Genomic DNA, 20,823 nt, shown 5'->3' with positions numbered 1-20,823 from the left:
GGACCAAGCTCCACACCACCATGGCTGCTTGGCTTTCATCTCCCTCCAATGCATGGTAAAAGCAGTAATGCACTTTTCAATAAAGACTATCTGGGGCAACGCTGTAGCCACTGTAAAGATCTAGATAGGTGCATTGACACTTCAGCCTTGAATGTACTGTCTGTCCAGGCAAGTGAATGAGACAGACAGGAGTGCTAGCTACTGTGTTACTTTAACAAGCACCATGCTCTTTGTTTCCGATATGCTCAACTTGGCTTTACTTCCCCTTCCCCTCGATGTGTATTGGTTGGTGTTATTTCAGGTCCTTTCAGTAATCAGGAGATGGCAGAGTGGTTCCAGGCTGGATACTTCACTATGTCACTGTTGGTTAAGAGAGCCTGTGATGAGACTTTCCAGCCACTGGGAGACATCATGAAAATGTGGGGCAGGGTTCCCTTCACTCCAGGTCCAGCACCGCTTCCACATCTGGTAATTATGTGACAGTTACAGTCTTCAAATAGTCCTGTAACAAATGGAAATTGAATTATTTATGTGTCAACTGCTCTGTCTTGGAACTGCAGGTGTTCCAAGCACCAAAGTTGAGCCCTGTGTTACCTTTTTAAGAAAAGACACTCAATTTAAAAATGTTTGTTTTGCTATGTTTGTGGCTGGAAGGCTTGGTCCTGTGGTACATAAGTGCTGTGATTTCACAGTCACCATACTACAGGCTTTGTTTGTAAATGTTGATCTCTGTCTAGGTATTTTTCTATTTTCTTTGTCTTTTCAGTTCAGAATGCAATTTTTACATTGCTTGCATTTGCAATATACTACTACTGTTGTTATATATATGTTATTAAAATACAATGTTTTATTCCTAAACATAGGGTGAGCTGGACCAAGAGCGGCTGACTAGACAACAAGAGTTGGCCCTGATCCAAATGCAGCACCTCCAGTATCAGCATCTTTTAATACAGTAAGACTGCCAGTCCCAGAGATCTTCCAGTGGCTGTGTTCTGCTCTGCATTTTTAATCATCTGGGTTCAGCTTCTTGTCATTGTTTCCTTGGGCAATGGGTCTGGGAGTGCTTCACCTCCAACAGCAATAGCCTGCTTCCACAAACACCAGAGGCTCGATAATCTACAGGATTAGGACAGAGTGTGGCTACCTCAGGCACACTTTTCAGAGTCTTTTTCGGTGTCATGCATAGCTACTTTGGTGAGACCTGCTGTATAGGTAGCTGTTATAGCCAAACTGAATCGCAGCTATTCTTGTAATGCAGTTCGGATGTTTTGGAGTCAGGGGAAGGTTACATGTCTTTTGAACTGGAGATGGAGAAGGCAGAACTTACTTTTGGTCTGCTTGCTCAGCGTTTTGAAGATCATTGGAAGGTAACTGCTGGAGAAAGCAGTTTGTCATCCATTTTTGCCAAAGTTGTCAGTTGTTCAGTTCTGGCCAGTTCCTAACAACTTGTTTTGTAGGAGCTTGGAGAAAAGAAAGCAATCAGATAGACTATTTGTTCAAGGGGTCCTGAAAGCATGTGCCGTGATTATGATTTTTTTAATACTGATTGTCAGCTTATGATTTGATAAGGCAAGAGCCTGCCCCGGTACTAGGGGATGCTTTGACATACTGAGGAAGAGATTGATTTGTATAGGTGGGCAGTCATCAAAGCCAGATTAATTTGAGCAATCTGTATGTAATTTATAGAAAAAGGGAAGTAGTGTTGCACAGCTTACAAGAGTAACATTGGACAGCAATAACCAGTTGACATAGTTGAGGGTGAAGAGAAATTTGGTTCTGCTTGTGTGGGCCGGTTTGTTGTATTCTTGTATTCTGATTCTTTCCAAGGCACCATTCTGTGGTTTCCTCTAGTATTTAGCATGTACATTGTATAGGTCAGTGGGCATTAGTCCCAGAGAATGAATCTGTGCGCAACTTCTGCAACTTGGGCATTATATAAATAAGCAAGTGAACAAATACCAGTGATTCTCTGCTTCTCTTTTGAAGACAACAATATGCACAGGTGCTGGCTCAGCAGCAAAAGGCAGCCCTCTCATCCCAGCAGCAGCAGCAGCTCGCTATTCTCTTGCAACAGTTCCAGGCCCTGAAGATGAGGTGAGTTAGCCCAGACTTGAACTGAATACGATTCTTCCTATACTCTAACTTGTATATAATGATAATTATAATCTTGTCCATCCTATTCAAGTTTGCTCATATTTAAGCATTACATGTTTTAAAGATTGTGTGAATATGAAACAGTTGCAGGATGTCGAGTACTTCTTTATATATGTAGCCTTCACCTCAGAGAATGTTTATGAAAATGAGGAGGAAAATCTTATAGTTGAAATCATACCTTTTTGACAGATCTGTTGTGCTGGTAACAGAATGTCTTTGCCAGTTGAGTTCTGCAGTACTGGATGCTTGTTCCTCAAACTAGCCTATAAACAGCAAATGCAAAACTGTAGCAGTAGCTGGCTTAGCCCTTGACCTGGTAGCAGGGATGAGATGAGCAAGAACTCTGCAAGCAAGTAGTATTGTCCACATCATATTTTTGTTTTAAATAGAGGTGTGGAAGGAAAAGAGTATGTTACAAGTTACTGAATCTCATGCATGTTGAGAGCACTCCTCTCCCTGGAAGTGGCATGTTGACTCTTCCTCTTGGTATTACAGAATATCTGAACAGAACATGATGCCACCTGTTACAAGGTCTGTGTCAGTGCCGGACACTGGCTCAATATGGGAACTTCAGTCAGCTTCACAACCTACAGGTAAAATGCTTAGCATGCGTCAGATGTTGAGAAAAGTTCATGGATTAAGAGCCAGCATCTTTGAGATGATCGCTCCCTTTTTGATGCTAGGGGAAATTATTTCTGCATCAGTATTTTTTAACTGGTTCAGGCTACTTTGTCTTGCAGTTTAAGTTTCATTTGAGAGCTGTGAAGAATACAGTAATTTTTCCTATGGTTATAGGAAGTCTTGATCCAAAGGGATTGTGTGTTACATTATAAAGGTGTTCTGCTCTGATGGGAGGAGTTTGAATAGCTGGTTCTTGTGCAGAATTTTGTAGGAAACCCAGCCTTGCTTCAGTAACAGGCAAGCCTTGTTCTACAGGAAGATAAAGTGGCCCTCTACTGACTTAGACTAATGTATTGTCATGATTTTAGTTCATAAAATATAGTAACTGCATACACAAGATTTTCCCCTTTCAGTTATTTTTTGGTGATGTGCTTATTTTTGCTTGTCAATGTTTGTTTTCTTCACTATCTAGTCTGGGAAGGAAGCAGTGTCTGGGATCTCCCCATTGATACTGCAGCTCAGGGACCAGCTCTAGAACAACTTCAGCAGCTCGAGAAGGCCAAAGCTGCAAAGGTCAGAAACTGTTTTGTACTGTAAGAAGTTGAGATTGCTGTTCTGCAGTGTAACTGTGTTTCTTGAGCCAGTGGAAGACTACTAGCTCTTCAATCCTCAAGCCACTCTGTACAATTTTTACTAGATTTTCATGGAAAACACCATAAAGAGAATATGGGTTATAGAAACCAGTTATGAAATCCTTGTGGACTGCTGTTTGGAAACCATTGCTGTGGAGGTACTACTGACCTCTAAAGTAGTGGTTATATTTTTTACACTTGTGATTTAAAAACTCTTCACTAGCCACCTCTGTTTTAAAATGTGATCATCATGAGCTGTCATGCCAAACCCTGAGCAGGAGCAGGTAGTCGTTCTCTTAATCCTTGCATCTTTTCACCAGAATTGGTTTGGGGAATCTTAAGAGTCCTCTTTGTTGGGGTTGTTTCACACTTACTCTAGTGTTAAATTATTTCTGTAAGTTTGAACCTGTATGATTCTGTACATTTCCTGAAACTGATTATTTTATGATGACTGCAAAGCAACTCGCTACTAGCTTCTAAAGTCAGAGGTTATTTTAAGGAGCTGATGTAGAAAGACTGACTAGAGAACTGGTGTTCATTCTGACTAGAGAACTGGTGTTCATTACAGAAGAGAAATTGTCAGAAATTGTTCTAGACTATTTCAGGAATCTGACCCCAGTAGGCAGCTAGCTGATAGGTAAAATTACAATTAAGGGAGAGCATCTGTCAGAGGCTTCATCTGTTATGTTGTTAGTATGATCTCAGCAGAGTTGCCCTAAGAAATGGTGTAGGAATACGTTACCTGCATCTGAGTATAGTTTTATGTGAATTGTAGCTAGAGCAAGAGAGGAGAGAAGTGGAAATGAGGGCCAAACGAGAGGAAGAGGAGAGGAAAAGGCAGGAGGAGCTTCGGAGGCAACAAGAAGAGCTACTTAGGAGGCAGCAGGAAGATGAGAGGAAACGACGGGAAGAAGAAGAACTGGCCCGCAGGAAGCAAGTGAGTTTCCTCAATGTAGTTCATCTCTAATTTTAATACTTCATAAAACTCACTTTAAGAAACCTGTGGGGTCTAATTAATCTTTGGTAGGTGTGTATGAAGACAGTTCTAATATTTTTCATGTGAGTATATGAAATGATTCTTCTGTTCTTGATTTTAAGTTTAAGAGCCCAAATTGCAATCTGAGAAATGGGCTTTGATGGTTCACTTCAAGATAGGTTCCTGTTTGTGAGCTGAGAGGCTTTATTCCGTGTGGAATATTCCCTCCCAACTTCTTAGTGTCAATATTAGACTTTAGGTAGTTGCCCAGTTATTGTATGTTTAATCTTTATTCACCATTTATGCAGTGTAGTGTTTTGATTAGGGTATGTTCTGGAGTAGACTGGAGCTTGAGCAGCTGTTTCAAATGAATAAATTGTAGAGGGCTATAGTGGAAAAAAAAAAGTGATGTAACATTTAGCTTATTTTTTCCCTGTTTTTTTTTTTTTAACTTAGTCATTTATTAAAAAAAATTATTTACTATCTGGATTATGTCGTAGAGTCTTTCAGCTTTATTTTCTTGAGTTGGTATTTGGGAAAGGAAGGGATGAATGATGTGATCTGCATTGCAGTAGGAGAAGGAATGTAGGAGTTGTAGTAGTTGCAAGAACATGAAATGGAGACATTATTAGCTTGACGTTTCTAGCGTTTACTTCTGAATTCTGTATGGAAGAAAGATTAATTGTTCCTTAAGTGTCGTAGGAGGGAAAGACAGTGTAAGTTAAAAGTTTTCACTCTGCATGTGAAGGATAAGGGCAAGGACATTGTTGAGCTTATTCACTAAGGAGTTAGTCAATAAATGCCCTGTAAAGTAGCACATGAATAATAGGCGAAAGTAATAAATAATTTTGTCCTTTATAATATTTTCTATGTGCTTAGGTAGGCAGTTGTAAAGCGCGTTTCCTGGTTTGAGGATCAGACACTTCTGAGGAAGCCTCTAGAATCTTTAGTTTTATTTGTAAGTTAGTCATAGACCTCAATTCACTCAGTGTTTGGGTTTGTCACTGAAGATCTCTTTTAATAGACTGCAGTGTGATATGTAGTTAGCTTTCATGGTATCTTTAAGAATCAAGTCTATAAATAAATGGCTCCTTGCTTTAATATATCTACTTTGTGTACAGCAAGTCATTATGGTATACAGTAGAAAAGCATCCTTTGATGTTCGAGTTCAAGCTTTACTGTAGCGCTAAAGCAATAATACACTCAAAAGTTTAACTTTTGAGTTAAGTTGCTTTAGACCTGTTTTAATAATAACTAATTTTTCAGCTGATCACCTGGTAACTCAATGTGTTTCATCCATGGTGGCTTCAAATAAAGACTTGCGTTGTTTCTTTTCAGACTAAGAGTTTTGCTACTGTGTATAACTTCTTAGAAATGTCCATTAAATTCCAAAGTGTTTTGTCCACTTTGGATTTGTACAGTAAACAATCTGATTCTCCCTTTCTGAGATGTCATGGGAAATAATTATTTACAAGGAGGAAGCAGAATGGGGTTGAAAAGCAGTCACAGCAAGTATCTTAGTTTATTACCAATTGAATAATTGCCACAATGCTTAATTCTGAGCAGTAATGTCTTGAAAAGGTAACAAAAGAGTTTAAGCACTTCTCTGGAAAGAGAATAATATTGTATTCTGTATTAAAAAAAAAACTGGTCTAATATTTGAATCTGACTTCTGTACTGGAAGGCATTGTAGAATCAGGGATGAACTGATTTATTAGCATGGATTTATACAGAGGAGATGATGCTTAACAAATTTGATTAACTTCTTTTGAGGAGATGACAGTGAGAGCTGAGAGGGGTGAAGCAGTAGACTTAATCTGCCTGGACTTCAGGAAGGCTTTTGATGTAATACTGCATAAAAGACTAGTATATAAGGTTAGTAAATACGCTGTTGATGGTGAATTCTAAATAAAAACAATAACTCATAGAAATTCAATTCTGTAGGATGAAATGTCATACCAAATGTTGAATCCAGTTCTGTTCATAGTTTTCATCAATTACTTGCACTGTAGAATTGCAAACAGTAATGCCCAGCTTGTGTAGCTCCTGTATTTCTTTTTTTGTTTCTGGTCTGATATTTTCTATTTTGTAATGATTGATCGCTTTCAGGAACAAAATTTGAGGTTTAATAATTAGCTAATAATTGTTTTCTCTGAATTATATCTTTAGTGCTCCCTTCAAAGTACTTGGTTCAAAGATGACATCCACAAAACTAAAAGATTTGTAAGCCCTAGTAACATAGACAAGCAGAATTGCAGGTGTTACTAACTGCAAAAAATTCTATAATATTTTATTTAAGAATCCAGAGTCTACTGAAATGAGGCTTGCTACTTAAGGATTTTCTGCAATATTATAGATATTTTAAAAGATCTGAAATAAGTTGTCTGTACAGCAAGATATGTGTGCTTGAAAACAATTATTAGAAAAGATGCTAAAAAATATTGGGATTCTCTTGGAGCAGGAAGCCACGAATATGGGAGCAGTAAGAGCCAAAGGAATGAGTCTGTTTCCCATACAAGTCAGTGACAGAAAGCTGGAGAGCTTTGAATGTTTTTGGTCACATGCTCAAACAAAAATATTGAATAGATGTAGATATGGAATAGAAGATACAGAAGTAAATATTAAGACAACCTTTTCTATAGCCGTGAAGAGTAGGAAAAAAGAATCACATCAGCCATGTGGTTCCCAGCTTTTCATAATCTTGCAGATTTTTTTTCCTCATATTGGTACAACACTGTTCATCTTCAGTTCTCTAGGGGAGAGAAGTCTTTTTTTTTTTTTTTAAATTGTTGTCATTGAACAGTGTCTCTCTTGTCATGTCTGAGCAAGAAAGATCCCTACAGTTTTATTAATGGCAATTCTAGTCTCACTTCCCAACGGGAAAGTAGGGCAGAGATGTCAATGAACTGCTGTCATATAGGAGGACTTGGTGACTTTGTTCATCTCTCTCAGGTACTACGTGTTATGTCAATGACTAGTGCCGAACATCCCCCCCGAGCCTGGCTGGCAGCTAGGCATCCTGAGCTGAGATCCTGGTGTGTGGTCTCTAGTCAAACAAAACAGACTGGCACACCTCCAGCCTCCTCAGTAGACTTTCAGCAAAAGAAACAAGCAGAAATTTTTCAGCACTTGTATTGGGGACACTTGATTATTGTGACTTGTCTGCATGTGTCCAATTAATTCAGTTACAGGCCCAAGTAACAAAATGGTCTAGGTGTTTTGTGTTGTGCTTGAAGCTTTTGTGAATATGACAAATCAAGGATTTGATTAATGAGAAAATGATTCACAGGCTACTTTTTTGTGTCCAGCTAGCGGAAGAAAAATTTACACTTATAGCACTTACATTTAGCACTAAACCACTTAAGTGATATACAGGAATATGAATTACTTCTTGGTTTGCAGCCAGCAGCTCTTCAGTGCCATACGATTGCTTATAAAAATGTTCTGTCTACTGGACAGTTATATTGTAGACATCTGAAGTTAGCCATTGTCAGAGAGAAATCTGGTCCAGTTGTTCAGTGAACTGTATTGCAGTTTCTGTGCTGTGTGTATATGAAGATTTGGTATCAGATTTAGTAAAATGGTCTTCGATTTCAGAATTAATTTCCTTGATTTACCAGAGTTCAAAATTTATATCCATGCTGCACAATTAGTGTCCCTTCATCCTGTGAATAATGTATTGCTTATAAAAAAAACTTGTAAGTGTACAATTGCACAGTACTGATTGTTCAAAAGGAAAACGTATTTATGAAAGCTTAAAAAAAGTTATTGTCCAAAAAGTAGGACCTTTGGGTTGAGCTGGTAGGATTAAGTCAGAAAGTGGAGAGAAGAATAGCAGGGATGAAAACCAGGGTGGCCTTAACACAGTTGCTGGACTTCAGAGATCAGAAAATGCAGCAAAAAGCAAGGCTATTATATGCAAGAGAAAGAACTAGGGGAAAAGTTGCACAGATGCGCTCCTGTTTAACAATATACAGGAGGCCAGCAGAAGGCTGGTTGTGCCCTGTTCTTCCAAAAAGCAAGTAGCAGAATGGAAAAGCTTCTGTTTATATTGCTCTTCAGAGCAGTAGGAAAGGGTGCTGATGTTTATTTTTGAGTTAAGTTAATAATTTTGCTACTTGGAAAGCAAAACATAATTTATTGGAAGCTATTTAAATAATTTAGGGACAGCCCAAAATCAAAGCCCTCAAGAGACCTTTTGTCACCCATGATATTTAAGTAGTGTAGGAATAGTGCAGTCAAAGCCCTTTCATGAAATTCCACATCTCTGGGACTTAGTGTCCTTAAGTGCACTGACCTTCTTAAGCTTATTTCTGGTGTCTGGAGATATGGTTTGAGTTTTGTAGTGCACTTGAGTAGTCAGTGTTTAGAAAATCCTACAAGTAGAAAAAGCTACCAACTTACAGCTGACACCCAAAAAAAGGAATTATACCCGCACATTAAAAATATATATATGTTCAAGTACAGTTAGTACATATTGGAAAGAGGAGTCTCGCCCTTTGTTTTCATTCTCAACACCATTCTTAAAACCAAAGACAGGCAACGATTTCATGTGTTTCCTTCTTTATTAAAGTAATTCATTTATGTATGAGATGCACATTGCATCAAAAAAACTTGTTAACATGTGGGTCTGTGTTGTTTAATATAGTTGTTTTGGTAGCGCTTAGCTTGGAGCTAAGGAGCTTTTCTTGAGGCCATTTATCTGGCCAGACCATGTTGTAGTCTGTGTTCTGATGCGGTTCATCAATAAAATGGCATTTATAGATTGACATTTTGTTCCTAACTCCAGGAGGAAGCCCTGAGGCGACAACGAGAGCAGGAAATTGCACTAAGGCGGCAGCGGGAGGAAGAGGAACGGCAACAACAGGAGGAAGCACTTAGAAGACTAGAAGAGAGAAGAAGAGAAGAGGAAGAAAGACGGCAGCGAGAGGAGTTAATTCGTAAACAGGTGAAAAATGGCAAAAGGGACTTATTATATTTGATTATGGAGGCTGCCAGAACGAACAAGCTTTGAAAGTTGCATCCGTGCCTGAAAGACCATCAGTTTTGGTGGAGGAAGGCAAAGCTTGTAGACAGTATCAAGTGAATGAAAAATAGGTTGTTTACCTGTATCCTGATTTCAGACGAAATAATGAGAATCTGATCTACCCTTTGGAAAAGAGATTTGCGTTGAATGATTGTTTTCCTTCATGTTTGAGCCTTAAGAATGGCTTTGCAGCATGTTATTTCTACTCCTTTCTTCAAAAGAAAGGCAGAGTAGATACCAGAGTAATAATTTGTTTTGAATTGTCACTCTCTGAGGCTTTACTATAGAATTGTTATCTTTAATGTCATCTGAGATGATCAGTTTTGCCAGTCTTTCTGTACTATGCCAAGACTATACCCACTCTCAAAGTTTCAGCTTTTTTCTTCCCTTTTCTTGTCTTACTATTAACAGGGTTTTTTCCCTTGGGGTCAGCTTTAGAAGTCCATATCGGGGAACTTGAGCTTCCAGCCCCCTAATTGATACTCTCACAGTCCCTAAATCAAACTAATCTTGAAACACAATTGGCTTCACATTAACTTCCAGGTCCATTTCAGAATTGCCAGTTATTATTTTAAAATTCTTTTTCAGGGCCCCCCCTTATAAGACATTCATCACCATTTCTGTCCCACCACACAGTCATCTCCTTTGTTAGCAGAAGGATCTTTTCCTTTGCAACTCAGTGTTCAGTAACAACAGTAAACGTCACCGTCTTTGTCATCTTTTTTCTTATTTCATGTCAACACGTGTCCCTTTATTTCTGTCAAGTTTTATTCCATTGAAAGTATAGCAGTGCTTGACTGTAAGTAGTATAAGCAGATAGAAGCTCAGACTTGAAAGGTGCATAACTCCTAGAAGGAAAGTGGTGTGAAATTAGCTAGTCTGAACTAGGAAGATGTCATTCTCTTCCAAGTCCCTTGGTGGAGCAATGGGAAACTTATAATTTGGGGTGATATAGACTATATTATTGGGCTTTCTTGTCTGAGAAATGTAAAGATAAATGAACAACCTAAACAGCACATATTACAGATATAAAGGCCTCTCTCTGTTCTGTCAGGATCTCAGTATCACAGAGTAGAAGTAATTTAGATTTTCTAAGTCTACTTAGACTTTACTCTTCTTTATGTCGTGGGAAGGAAGAGGAGGCTGCCAAGTGGGCACGTGAAGAGGAGGAAGCTCAACGGCGACTTGAAGAAAGTCGGCTACGCATGGAGGAAGAGGCAGCCAGACAGCGGCTTGAAGAAGAAGAGCGAAAGCGCAAGGAGCTGGAACTCCAGCGCCAGAAGGAAATAATGAGACAGAGGCAGCAGCAGCAGGAGGCTTTACGACGGCTGCAACAACAGCAGCAACAGCAGCAACTTGCACAAATGAAGGTAACATGTTTCTACAGTTTAACTTTCTCCTTCAGTTCAGTGTAGGAAGTAAAACCACAGCAGGATTCAGGGTTGTCTAGACTAGCTTGAACAGAGCAGGGAGGGATGAACTATCTGGACAGGGAAGAGGGTAAATAGTTGACTTCCAAAGTGACGGGAGAAACAAGAGGAAGGTAAGTTACAAAACACAGAAGAAAAAGGTTCAGTCGATAGAAACTTACTGGAAAGGGATTCACAGATGAGTACAGATGTTTATTCTGCTGCAATGAGCAAGGGCCAGTGCAAAATTTTTAAAGCTTAGAGTTTCTGAAGTTCTTGAAATCAGAATTGATTGCTGTTTTTCAGGCGGTTATGTGTTACCTTATTCTTGATACACTGTGTCTTTGACACTATTATACATCAGAGGGCAATTCAAAGAAGCATACAGTTTACCCTTTGAGTGTGCTTTCCAATACTTAATTATACCATTTTACACTTTCCAATGTTTTGTTAAAGTTTAAAGGTGGCCTGCCTTTTCCCCTGTGCTGCGAGCTTATACTGATTTTTCATGATTATACTTCAGCGGTATTCTGTAAAATGTTTTGTAATTCTTAATGATGTGGTTTTTTGGCCCAGCTCCCTTCATCTTCAACATGGGGTCAGCAATCAAATTCAGGAGCTTGCCAATCCCAGACCACACTGTCATTGGCAGAAATCCAAAAGTTAGAAGAAGAACGAGAACGGCAGCTTCGAGAAGAGGTAAATAGTGTAAACAGTGTAACTTGTTAGTGGACTCAACTATGTGACTGCTTAACTGTCAAGTAAGTGATTAGAAGGAATAGTGAGGATGAGGAATGTTTTCTTGAAATAACATAACTCAGGTAAAATCCTATCTTTTTCAGGCATAGGTTCAATAAGTACTTGTTTGAAGGTTTTCGTAGCTTCTTAATATAAATATCTGAGAGGAGGGGGAACTACCCTTTTAACCCTAGGAGTATAATATGTTCACAAAACAATATAAAATTATTTCACATCTGTACTGTAATTTGTTTGCAGATATGCACAAGATGAGGGCATTTTAAGGGGCAGGGGGGCAAGTGGTGGTAGGAGAGAAAGTATTCCTCCAAGACCCCAAATGCTTAGCTGGCTGCAATCATGATTAGCCAAATTTATTCTGTCCTAGGCTAATGAGCAATTTGTATTTACTAGTTACTTAGTGCCTCCCTTTTTGGAGGAACTGTAACGACTCAAAAAATAATAGGTCAGCCAGACTCCTCCAGAAGAGAGTGAAATTAGTTTAAAACCAGTTTCCCAGCTAGACTTTTGAATAGTAATGATCTTCTGAAAGTACGGACAAGCACTTTTGTCTTGCATGCAACAGCAAAGGCGTCAGCAGCGTGAACTAATGAAGGCCCTCCAGCAACAGCAGCAGCAACAGCAACAAAAATTGTCAGGCTGGGGTAATGTCACCAAACCAACAGGCACCACCAAGTCCCTGCTGGAGATACAGCAGGAAGAGGCAAGGCAGATGCAGAAACAGCAGCAACAGCAGCACCAGCAGCCGAACAGAGTCAGAAATACTACGGTACGTACGGTATTTATCTAATCAGTATGTAGAGGGAAACGGTACATGACAGTTCTCCATGTCTGTTCATTACTGTTCTGCCAGGTCTGGTGCTAATAACCAGGATCTCTTTGTTATGTTTCAACAGCACTCTAACCTGCACACCAGCATTGGGAATTCAGTGTGGGGCTCCCTAAACACTAATCCCAGCAACCAGTGGGCATCTGACCTAGTCAGTAGCATCTGGAGTAATGCTGATACCAAAAACTCGAACATGGGTTTCTGGGATGATGCAGTGAAAGAAGTGGGACCTCGTAACTCGACCAATAAAAACAAAAGCAATGCCAGCCTCAGGTAGGAATTGGGGAAGGAGCTTTTGCAAAGAAAGGCTACCACTCCTGAGATGATCACTTAGCAGTTATGACATCTTAATGTGTTTTCCTTTTTTCTGTGTCACTCAGGATCTGTTTTGACAACAAAAATAGCTAATAGGTGACCATTCACAATTTATTTTGTCATCTACTTGGAAAATTAGTTGGTTCTTAAACAGTGTCTGCATCTTGTAAACTAGTGAGTCTTGTATCACTGTACTGTATACTATACTGTTGATAAGTCTGGTAATTTATAATTTATTATATGTTTTCTTTATCTCAGTAAATCTGTAGGTATTACAAGTAGACAAAACAAGAAGGTGGAAGAAGAGGAGAAGCTGTTGAAATTGTTCCAGGGGGTTAATAAAGCCCAGGATGGATTCACTCAGTGGTGTGAACAGATGCTTCATGCACTCAACACAGCCAACAACTTAGATGGTAAGAGGTGGGGAGGAATGTTAATGATCCATTGTGAGAAACAATATCCAGTTTGTTTCCTGACTAAATAGTTCTGAGGGAAAGTAATGACATCAAAGTAATGTTTTTAATGCAGTCAGCAAAATGGCATCATTAAATAGCAGTCCAAAGAACTGGCTGCATCATCTTCTCCATGGTTTTCATTGGGCTAACTATAGCAAATCAGTGGGAATTGGAAACGGTTTTAAAGTCTGCCACCCAGAGCTCTGCTGAGGATTTTTGGTGGTCATGGAAGCATTATCAGGCAGACGGATGAGGATCCAGTTCACTTTTAAGTGCCAGTCAAAGCATCATGTGCCCCTGTGCAAAGCATTTTTTGGTGTGAAATTGGTGGTTGTTTACTAATTCTGCTCGAGGGCATGTAGAGGAGCTCCCAGTCCAAGATCACAAACTGATACCTTCTTGTAGCAAAACACTGCAGGCTTCCTACTGCCTCCAGTGTGGACCTGTGCAAATCCTTGTGCTCCAGCATCTGCACGCTGCAAAGTTGTGGTTCTGTGGGACCCTTGAACCTGAGTGAGGAACCAGTGCTGCCCCAAGAGCCAGGATTGCATACACCTCACATGTGGCTGCAGTGCCACAGCTTCCCTCCTCTTAGAGGAGAGATACTAGAAGTAATTTGTTGGCCCCATCTGTGGTATACTAACTGGCTGCATCTGGTGTCTGAGGAGGGACCGTGACTCTGCAGTGCCATTGTGAGTCATGCATCAACAGTGAGCTTCCTTCCTTCCAAGGGCACTTTGTGCCACAGGTGGCAGCCTCTTGTCCTGGAGTCTTCCTGGCTTGTGATTTGCTTTGCCCTTCTCCATGTTAAAAAAAATTCAGTGCAACAAAGATATTCTAAAGAAAAAAAGATGGTAAAGAAGGCTTGCAAGTGAGCTAGCTATTGAACTTCAGGTGCTTGCAGGTCAGGTCAGCCACTGTGGCGTGTGATCTGTTGTGCTTCAGCCAAAAAGAGACTGTACTGATGACAGCTCTGAGGCGAGTATTTTCCATTTGGGCCTGGCATTAAATTTGAGCTTTAAAGCTGGCAGTGGCTAAAGCTGATGGACTAACATACCCTTAGGACTGTCAGTTTATTTTTCCTTCTCATCATATTAGCTGGCTTTCTTATCCTTGCCTTGACTGCAGAATAGATGAAGCATTGCATCATAGGGCTTTACCGTAGGGAACTTAAGGGCAAGCTGTGTGCTATGGCTACTAGATTAGCAAATACTTGAAACAGAAATCCAAAGTTTGTGTTTACTGCAGGTGCGTGTTCACGCATCAACATGCATTCCCTCATGGTCTGCCTTCTTTTTTGCAGTTCCCACGTTTGTTTCTTTCCTGAAGGAAGTGGAGTCTCCCTATGAGGTTCATGATTATATCAGAGCCTATCTTGGAGATACTCCTGAAGCCAAGGAGTTTGCCAAGCAGTTTCTTGAGCGTCGTGCCAAACAGAAAGCCAGTCAGCAGCGGCAACAGCAGCAGCAACAGGTAAGTCTTACTCGCTATGATCCTTTGGAGTGTATAGAGATTATATTTGACTCTGAAGAGTCTGTGTTTCTGCTGGATTGACAGGAGGATGAGCAGGATTTTACAGGTCATGTGAAATGCAGAGAATAAAGCAGATTTCAAATATTTACTGCAGAATCAAGTTTCCTTTATAACTAACAGTTGAGGCCAACTGTAGATCAGGTAGTGTCTTAGCATGCTGATCCAGGATATGCTTTAGAAAGATGAGGTAGATGTGTTGGGTGGATGCATCAGTGGCTAGTGCTGCCACACATGATATAGAAGGTGCTTTGGGCTCTCTGAATGTTTTTGGTATAAATAAACCAAACTTAATTGCACTTTGTAATCTTGTACTTGCTTTGTTTTCTAGGATTCAGTGTGGGGGATGAACCACAGTTCGCTACATTCGGTCTTTCAGACCAATCAGAGCAACAACCAGCAATCCAATTTTGAGGCTGTGCAGAGTGGGAAGAAAAAGAAGAAACAGAAAATGGTTCGCGCAGATCCCAGCTTGTTAGGTCAGTTTTAATTCTTAGAAATGAGTGTTTAATTTGGTAAAGGCCTTGTGGCGTGTAGAATTCTTGTTAACCTTAAATGGGAATATTGTATTTGAGCAGAAAAGGTAGTTGTTGAAGCGTCTTTAGAATTTGTTTCAGTATTATTATTTAATGATTTAAAAGATTCTGTATCAGTTTCATGGAAAACTTCTGTTGAACCTTCCCTCATGAAAGAGGCCTCTTCAATACCTTGGTTATTACCTGCAAACCTTTAAGTAGTTCAGGGATGTCAGTTAAACTGCCTTTCCTCTTTTGAGTTGACCTATGCCTATTTTATTGAATTAATGCTAATTCATTCTTTTAAGAAAAGCACATATTCTGTTTCTTCATGAGGAACAGCTTCTTGAGGCTTGCCTTTATTCCTTCCTACCTTTTCACATGAGCTAACCACCCTAGTCAGAAAAGATGGCAAAGATCTTATGAAAAAAAGTCAAAACGTGGTCACAAGTTTCCAATTGGAGGCAGTGGAGATGATGACATCATTAGTAGTCCTTTTCGGTTTTTTTCTCTACCTTAATTTTTATGTGAGGATGGTAACCAGCCCCTATAGCATTGATGGAAAGGTTTCTTTAAAGTGGCCTTTAAGATACAAGGGCATTGTGTAAGTACGTGAGTAGTGAGCATTGTGGGATGTAATGCGTCGCTGTAGTATTCTTGTAGAATAAATGTGTCCACATTTGTGCTGTGTGTGATAGAAAAGAAACTAGGGCACCACACTGGGCCAGTATTTGTTGTGCTGGTGCTACTTAGCTCATACTCCTATAAAGCAGCCTGGTATTAAACACCTGGAAGTCACTGCCTTTTTTAAGGCTCTAACAGAGCTCTGCCTTTGTTTTTTATCTTCCCTTCTTGTTCTCAAAAAAAAATCAATACTCTTCAATTAAATCAATGATTTCTGCATTGAAGTATACTGAACTCTTCAGTGGAATCCTGGCTTATGCCACCCCTAGATGCCATCCAGCGAGTCTGATTTGGGTCTTCAATTGAATAATTTAAAAACCTGTTCATGTAATGTGAGCAAGAAATCACTAAATACAATTAAGAAGTTGCAACTGTAAGAGAACTAGCACATGCAGCTTAAAAATCAGTACACTCTATTACAAAATAATTCCAAAACCTTTTAGGTAACATACTGCCACAAGAGGGAGCCAGAACAATTTTCTTAAACCTGCTAAACAGAGCACTTTTTATCTGTTGAAGATAATGGCTGTGAAAAGCGGTTTGTTTTCTAGCACAGAGCAAGCCTACACAGCAGTCTCAAGACAATGAAATGTCAGGTTTGTGTTTAGTAGTCTTACACAGGAAAACTTTCCTTTTTCTCATACTACATATGGGGTTGGTACAACCATAAAAATTGGATTTCAGTAGGAAAGTTGCATATGATATATTGGATTTTTTCCTTGTAGAAAATGTTTTGCTTTTTCTCACACTTTTTTCACGTGCATCATGTCCTCAGCACTTACAGTTAAAAGGTTGGGTAGAAGCTTAGGTGCATCTTGAGCCATCTGCATAGCCCTATATAACTTTGTACATTTTCATGTTGTACTCCTGAGAGAGAAGATTGTAAAAAAGCATGGAAATACATGGAATTGCTGCTAGATTTCATAGGTACATGTATTTAGACTTTAAAGTAAGGGGTAGAATTGCTCGCACCCCCTGAAGTGTTGAGCATGATTCCACACTTGGATTCCGAGTTCACAAGATGTATTTCTGCCTCTTGGACTATGCAAGTACAGTGTTGACAGGCACTTCCAAGTACCAGTTGACTCCAGTGTGCTCCCTTCCAAGACATTGCTGAGCGACATCGCCACTGTGCCTAGATGTCATCTGCAGAGCTAGTACGAGGCACATCTTTTAAATGAGTTGCAAACAGTCTTCCGCTGATCTGTTTGTAAAGACCAAGTGATACTTACCTAAATATACAATTGATTATCTTTGATTTATTAAGGAAAAAAATGAACAGTTTGGGTAATTACATCTCTCGCCTTACTGAATTTCCCCTGAGTTTTTATTTGATATATATATTATTCACTTTATCTTACACATGCTACTGTATGTAACAGATGTATTGCATCAAATACAATATACCACATCCAGATTTTTAACACAAGTCCTTCTTGGTTTACAGGGTTTTCAGTGAATGCCTCATCAGAGCGGCTCAATATGGGAGAAATAGAGACTTTGGAAGACTACTGAGCATGTGCGAATCAACTGGCTTTTCCTGCATCTGTTAACCATGGATTCTCCGTTTTGGACACAGTACTCTCCACCATGCGTTCTTCTTCGCCTCGCAGTGAATCACAGAATCAATCATCTCAGGCTGCTTTCTCTAGCCCCAGCAAACCCTTTCTGCCCAGGACTGCACAGGCGTTGTTCCTACTGTCAGCCTAGAGTCAAGTGGACTTTGTTCAGAGTCCTGGGAGGGTGGGAGATAGGATTTGTTCACAACAAGGCTGATTTGGGCAGCAAGCTTTCACTGTGCTGTGATTTCTTCTGCTGACATACCTGGAAAAAATATCAATTGGGATTCTACAAACCATTGCTTCCCTCTCCTGGTTACTCTTACCACATCCAACACGTGCAGTCATGGAGAGAGAGAGAGAGAGTTTGTGGTTAACAGATGTTGGTCAAAACCAAAATGCCACACAGACACTGACTTCCGCGCTCCATCAGGGCAAGAGGTGCTCTCCCAAGCCAGGAGTTGCATTCATAAGCTAACCTTAGAACTGGCAACAGCAGGAGAGGGGCGGTGGTGGGCGCAGTTTAGCTTGGGTTGGTTTGAAGTTGCACACCCCCTGCCAGCCCTTCTCAGCACATTATTTTTGGAGGGAAAGCTCGAGTCTGTCTTCATTAGGTGGTGATGCTGAAGCTGGTGGAGTTCCCCATCAGCATACTCCAGCCTTCCTGGACAAGTGGGGACTTCTACTCTGGGAAAAAAGGGGAGTGGCATCTCTTCTTTCAGGTTGAATTTGTCTCTTAAATGCTACCTTCGGAGGGTTAGGACCAGTTTATTTTGAGCTCTTTTCCTGCAAATTTGTCTCGTTTAAGAGACAGTAGGATCTTTACCGTGTGGATCTTTAGTCTTTGGTGAGGGCGAACACTGGCTTTCAGATATATACCCCAGCAGTCTTAGCTAGTTGTCATTTCAAGCAGTGCTTAGGTTAATGAGCAGAGATGCCCTTTTGTCATGGAGAGAGACTGTGGAGGGCAAAGCTATGTGCAATGACGGCCCTGCTTATCTTCTACACCTTAAACTACTTCACACACCTTCACTGGGATCCATAATGTTTAAGTACTTACGGAATCATAACCTTCCTCTCTCACCGAAAGATTAACACCACCTTCCCTTCTCCACCCACCCACGTGCACACACCACAAAGGAAAGGAAACGAAAACTGCCAAATGCACTTAGTTTCAACTCCCTGGTCCCATCTCCCATTCCCAGAGAGTTATAACCTGCCAAGGGAGATACGCTACAATTTTGGTGGAGTTGTATAAAGGTGTCTGTCTTTTTGTCATCACTGCCTAAAGAAAACAGTTCGAGTTGCTCAAGAGCAGTTTGGCTTTGGATTTTGTTTTGTTTGGTTTATTCATTTTTTGGGGTCACCTTCCCCTCCTCCTCCTCTCTCTTCCCCCTGCCCCCAAACATGTACAGTAACTATACAGAGACTGCTGCAGACTTGTATATAGTTTTTGGATCCAATAGCATGGAGAGACTTGGAACTGTTGCAAATCTGGTCTCCCTGTCTCCTTTGCTTTGTAAATTCATAAAAGGGGGAAGAGGGGTAGTTAAAATGTTTACAAAACTTTAAACTCCCTCTGAACTTTTGCCAGTGTGGGGGGGGGAAAGAGAGAACTTAAATAAAACCTGGTTGTATTATATCTGAGAGAAAACTTTCTGCTTGCTTTTGTCAAAGCTGAGTTTTGAGATAATTCCTGGTGCTAAAACTGACCCAAAACTCAACTCTCATCAGTTTTCATCAAGAAACAACAAGCAAATACCCAGGATGTGGAACAACAACTGCTGCTTTATTTCTTCCCTGGTGAGGAATACCGGTGGGTTTTTTCTACTTGATAAGTTTAGAGTTCAAATAAACACCAGTAAGTTGAGATTGGAAAATTCTGACAAGAAAGCTTTAATTTCCCCCCCCTCTCTGCACAAAAACACGTGCATTCATGCTCATGTTGTTTATGCAGGAGAGATCAAGCCACGGCTGGTTTTCTGTTACTACAAACACTCGGCCGTGTAGCCTTTTTTTGCCAGTCAGTAACCACCCCACCCAGTTCAATTCCCTAAACGAGAGGTTTTATTTCTCCCCTCAGTGTAAAGTCCACACAGACACCTTGTAGGCTTCCCTTTTTAGACAAAATCTTACTTTCCTTTTTTTCTACTTGCTGCTTGTTTTTGTGTGGAAAATCCCAGTAAAAGTTGATGATAAATGTCCTTCTACTACGACTCACATGATCACAAAGAATATGAAGTCAGTAAAGAACTAACTTCTACAGTAGCCTTGCATTATGTTTAGCTGATGTCTTGGAGAGAACAGTACATGTTTAGGCTGATAATTTGACTTTGTTTTAATTTCTTCCTTTTTTTTTTAGTGTATAAGGTGTCTGGTTCATAAGTACTTTCTATTTTTTAATGGTATGATCTAATTTCTTCAAGCTAATTTTGGACTACTGTATACTGTGTAACAAATAAGCAAAAGCCTGTTAATTTCCAGCTCAGCTGGGGAGCAGGGAAGGAACAATTCGCCAATTGCTAAGTGAAAATGCAGAAATGCAAGCAGGGAAAATGTGCAATAATTTGTCAAACCCCGAGGACCTTGCTCGGCTTCTGAGAATTTGTAGATAATGGACCAGTGGGGAAGATCTTGCTCTTAATATTTTAATATTCTGGCTTCTGTATTTAGTACAAAGGTAAGATGCTGGCACGTTCAGATTGTACGCTCAGGTGACTGCCCTGTGACCACCTGTGGCAAACAGGGCCTGTTTCTGTAGCGAAGGTCACTTGGATCAGTAGGGATGGGAAAAATAGGAGCTACAGCTTTGTGTCTGCTGGTGGATATGTATTTATGCATTTCCAGCTCCTTTTCAGACAGAACATGAACTTGGAAAGCTAACGGGGCTTTGATCGAAGTTTGACAGATGATGTTGAATTCGATGCTAGAGATGTCTGAGGTTTCTTTTGAGCACATTTCACCAGGTTACTTCCTAACTTCTCACTTCGCTGCAGGGACAGTGCTCAGTCCTCTTTGTTTTTCCTGCTTCCCCTCGCAGCCAGGCACTTTTGCAAAGAACTGCAGCAAGCAGATGATTTAAAAGGACACCTGAACTGTATCTGGCTGCCTGTCAGAGAAAGCCAAAAAGCAAACAGATCTCTTAGCAGAAAAATCTGAATCTGAAATTTAAGACAAAACTAGTCATGTCATATTTGCAGAGCATAAAGAACTGACATTGGGGGCGTTTATGTACTTTATTACATCTTTTTCTGAATGGAAACCATGAAGCGTTTCATACTCATATCAATTTTAAAAAATCCTAATGAAATTCTTCTGTCCTCTGACAATAAGCTGGAGCGTTCCCCTTTTTACACACTTCA

At 40.2% G+C, this 20,823-nt stretch overlaps 1 protein-coding gene across 11 annotated transcripts in view; it reads left to right on the top strand.

Moving 5' to 3' along the window:
- GIGYF2 (GRB10 interacting GYF protein 2) overlaps window positions 1–19,103 on the top strand; it is an 80,801-nt gene extending 61,698 nt beyond the window's left edge. For 6 of the 11 annotated variants that reach the window (XM_076341712.1, XM_076341708.1, XM_076341707.1 and 3 more), the window contains 16 exons: window positions 302–468; window positions 864–952; window positions 1,987–2,094; window positions 2,650–2,747; window positions 3,248–3,348; window positions 4,183–4,344; window positions 6,157–6,258; window positions 9,173–9,331; window positions 10,543–10,779; window positions 11,395–11,517; window positions 12,140–12,343; window positions 12,471–12,676; window positions 12,977–13,131; window positions 14,477–14,646; window positions 15,035–15,182; window positions 17,350–19,103. In XM_076341712.1, coding sequence (XP_076197827.1) covers window positions 302–468; window positions 864–952; window positions 1,987–2,094; window positions 2,650–2,747; window positions 3,248–3,348; window positions 4,183–4,344; window positions 6,157–6,258; window positions 9,173–9,331; window positions 10,543–10,779; window positions 11,395–11,517; window positions 12,140–12,343; window positions 12,471–12,676; window positions 12,977–13,131; window positions 14,477–14,646; window positions 15,035–15,182; window positions 17,350–17,417 — 2,297 coding nt within the window. In that variant the 3' untranslated portion in view covers window positions 17,418–19,103. The remainder of the gene's footprint in view (window positions 1–301; window positions 469–863; window positions 953–1,986; window positions 2,095–2,649; window positions 2,748–3,247; window positions 3,349–4,182; window positions 4,345–6,156; window positions 6,259–9,172; window positions 9,332–10,542; window positions 10,780–11,394; window positions 11,518–12,139; window positions 12,344–12,470; window positions 12,677–12,976; window positions 13,132–14,476; window positions 14,647–15,034; window positions 15,183–17,349) is intronic. The other 5 variants (XM_076341711.1, XM_076341710.1, XM_076341709.1 and 2 more) reach the window with 3 other exon arrangements.
- Window positions 19,104–20,823: the final 1,720 nt, after the last annotated feature.

Source organism: Aptenodytes patagonicus, chromosome 6 (assembly GCF_965638725.1).
Source record: "Aptenodytes patagonicus chromosome 6, bAptPat1.pri.cur, whole genome shotgun sequence".
Classification (NCBI taxonomy): Eukaryota; Metazoa; Chordata; class Aves; order Sphenisciformes; family Spheniscidae; genus Aptenodytes; species Aptenodytes patagonicus.
This window is presented reverse-complemented; position numbering and strand designations above follow the sequence as displayed.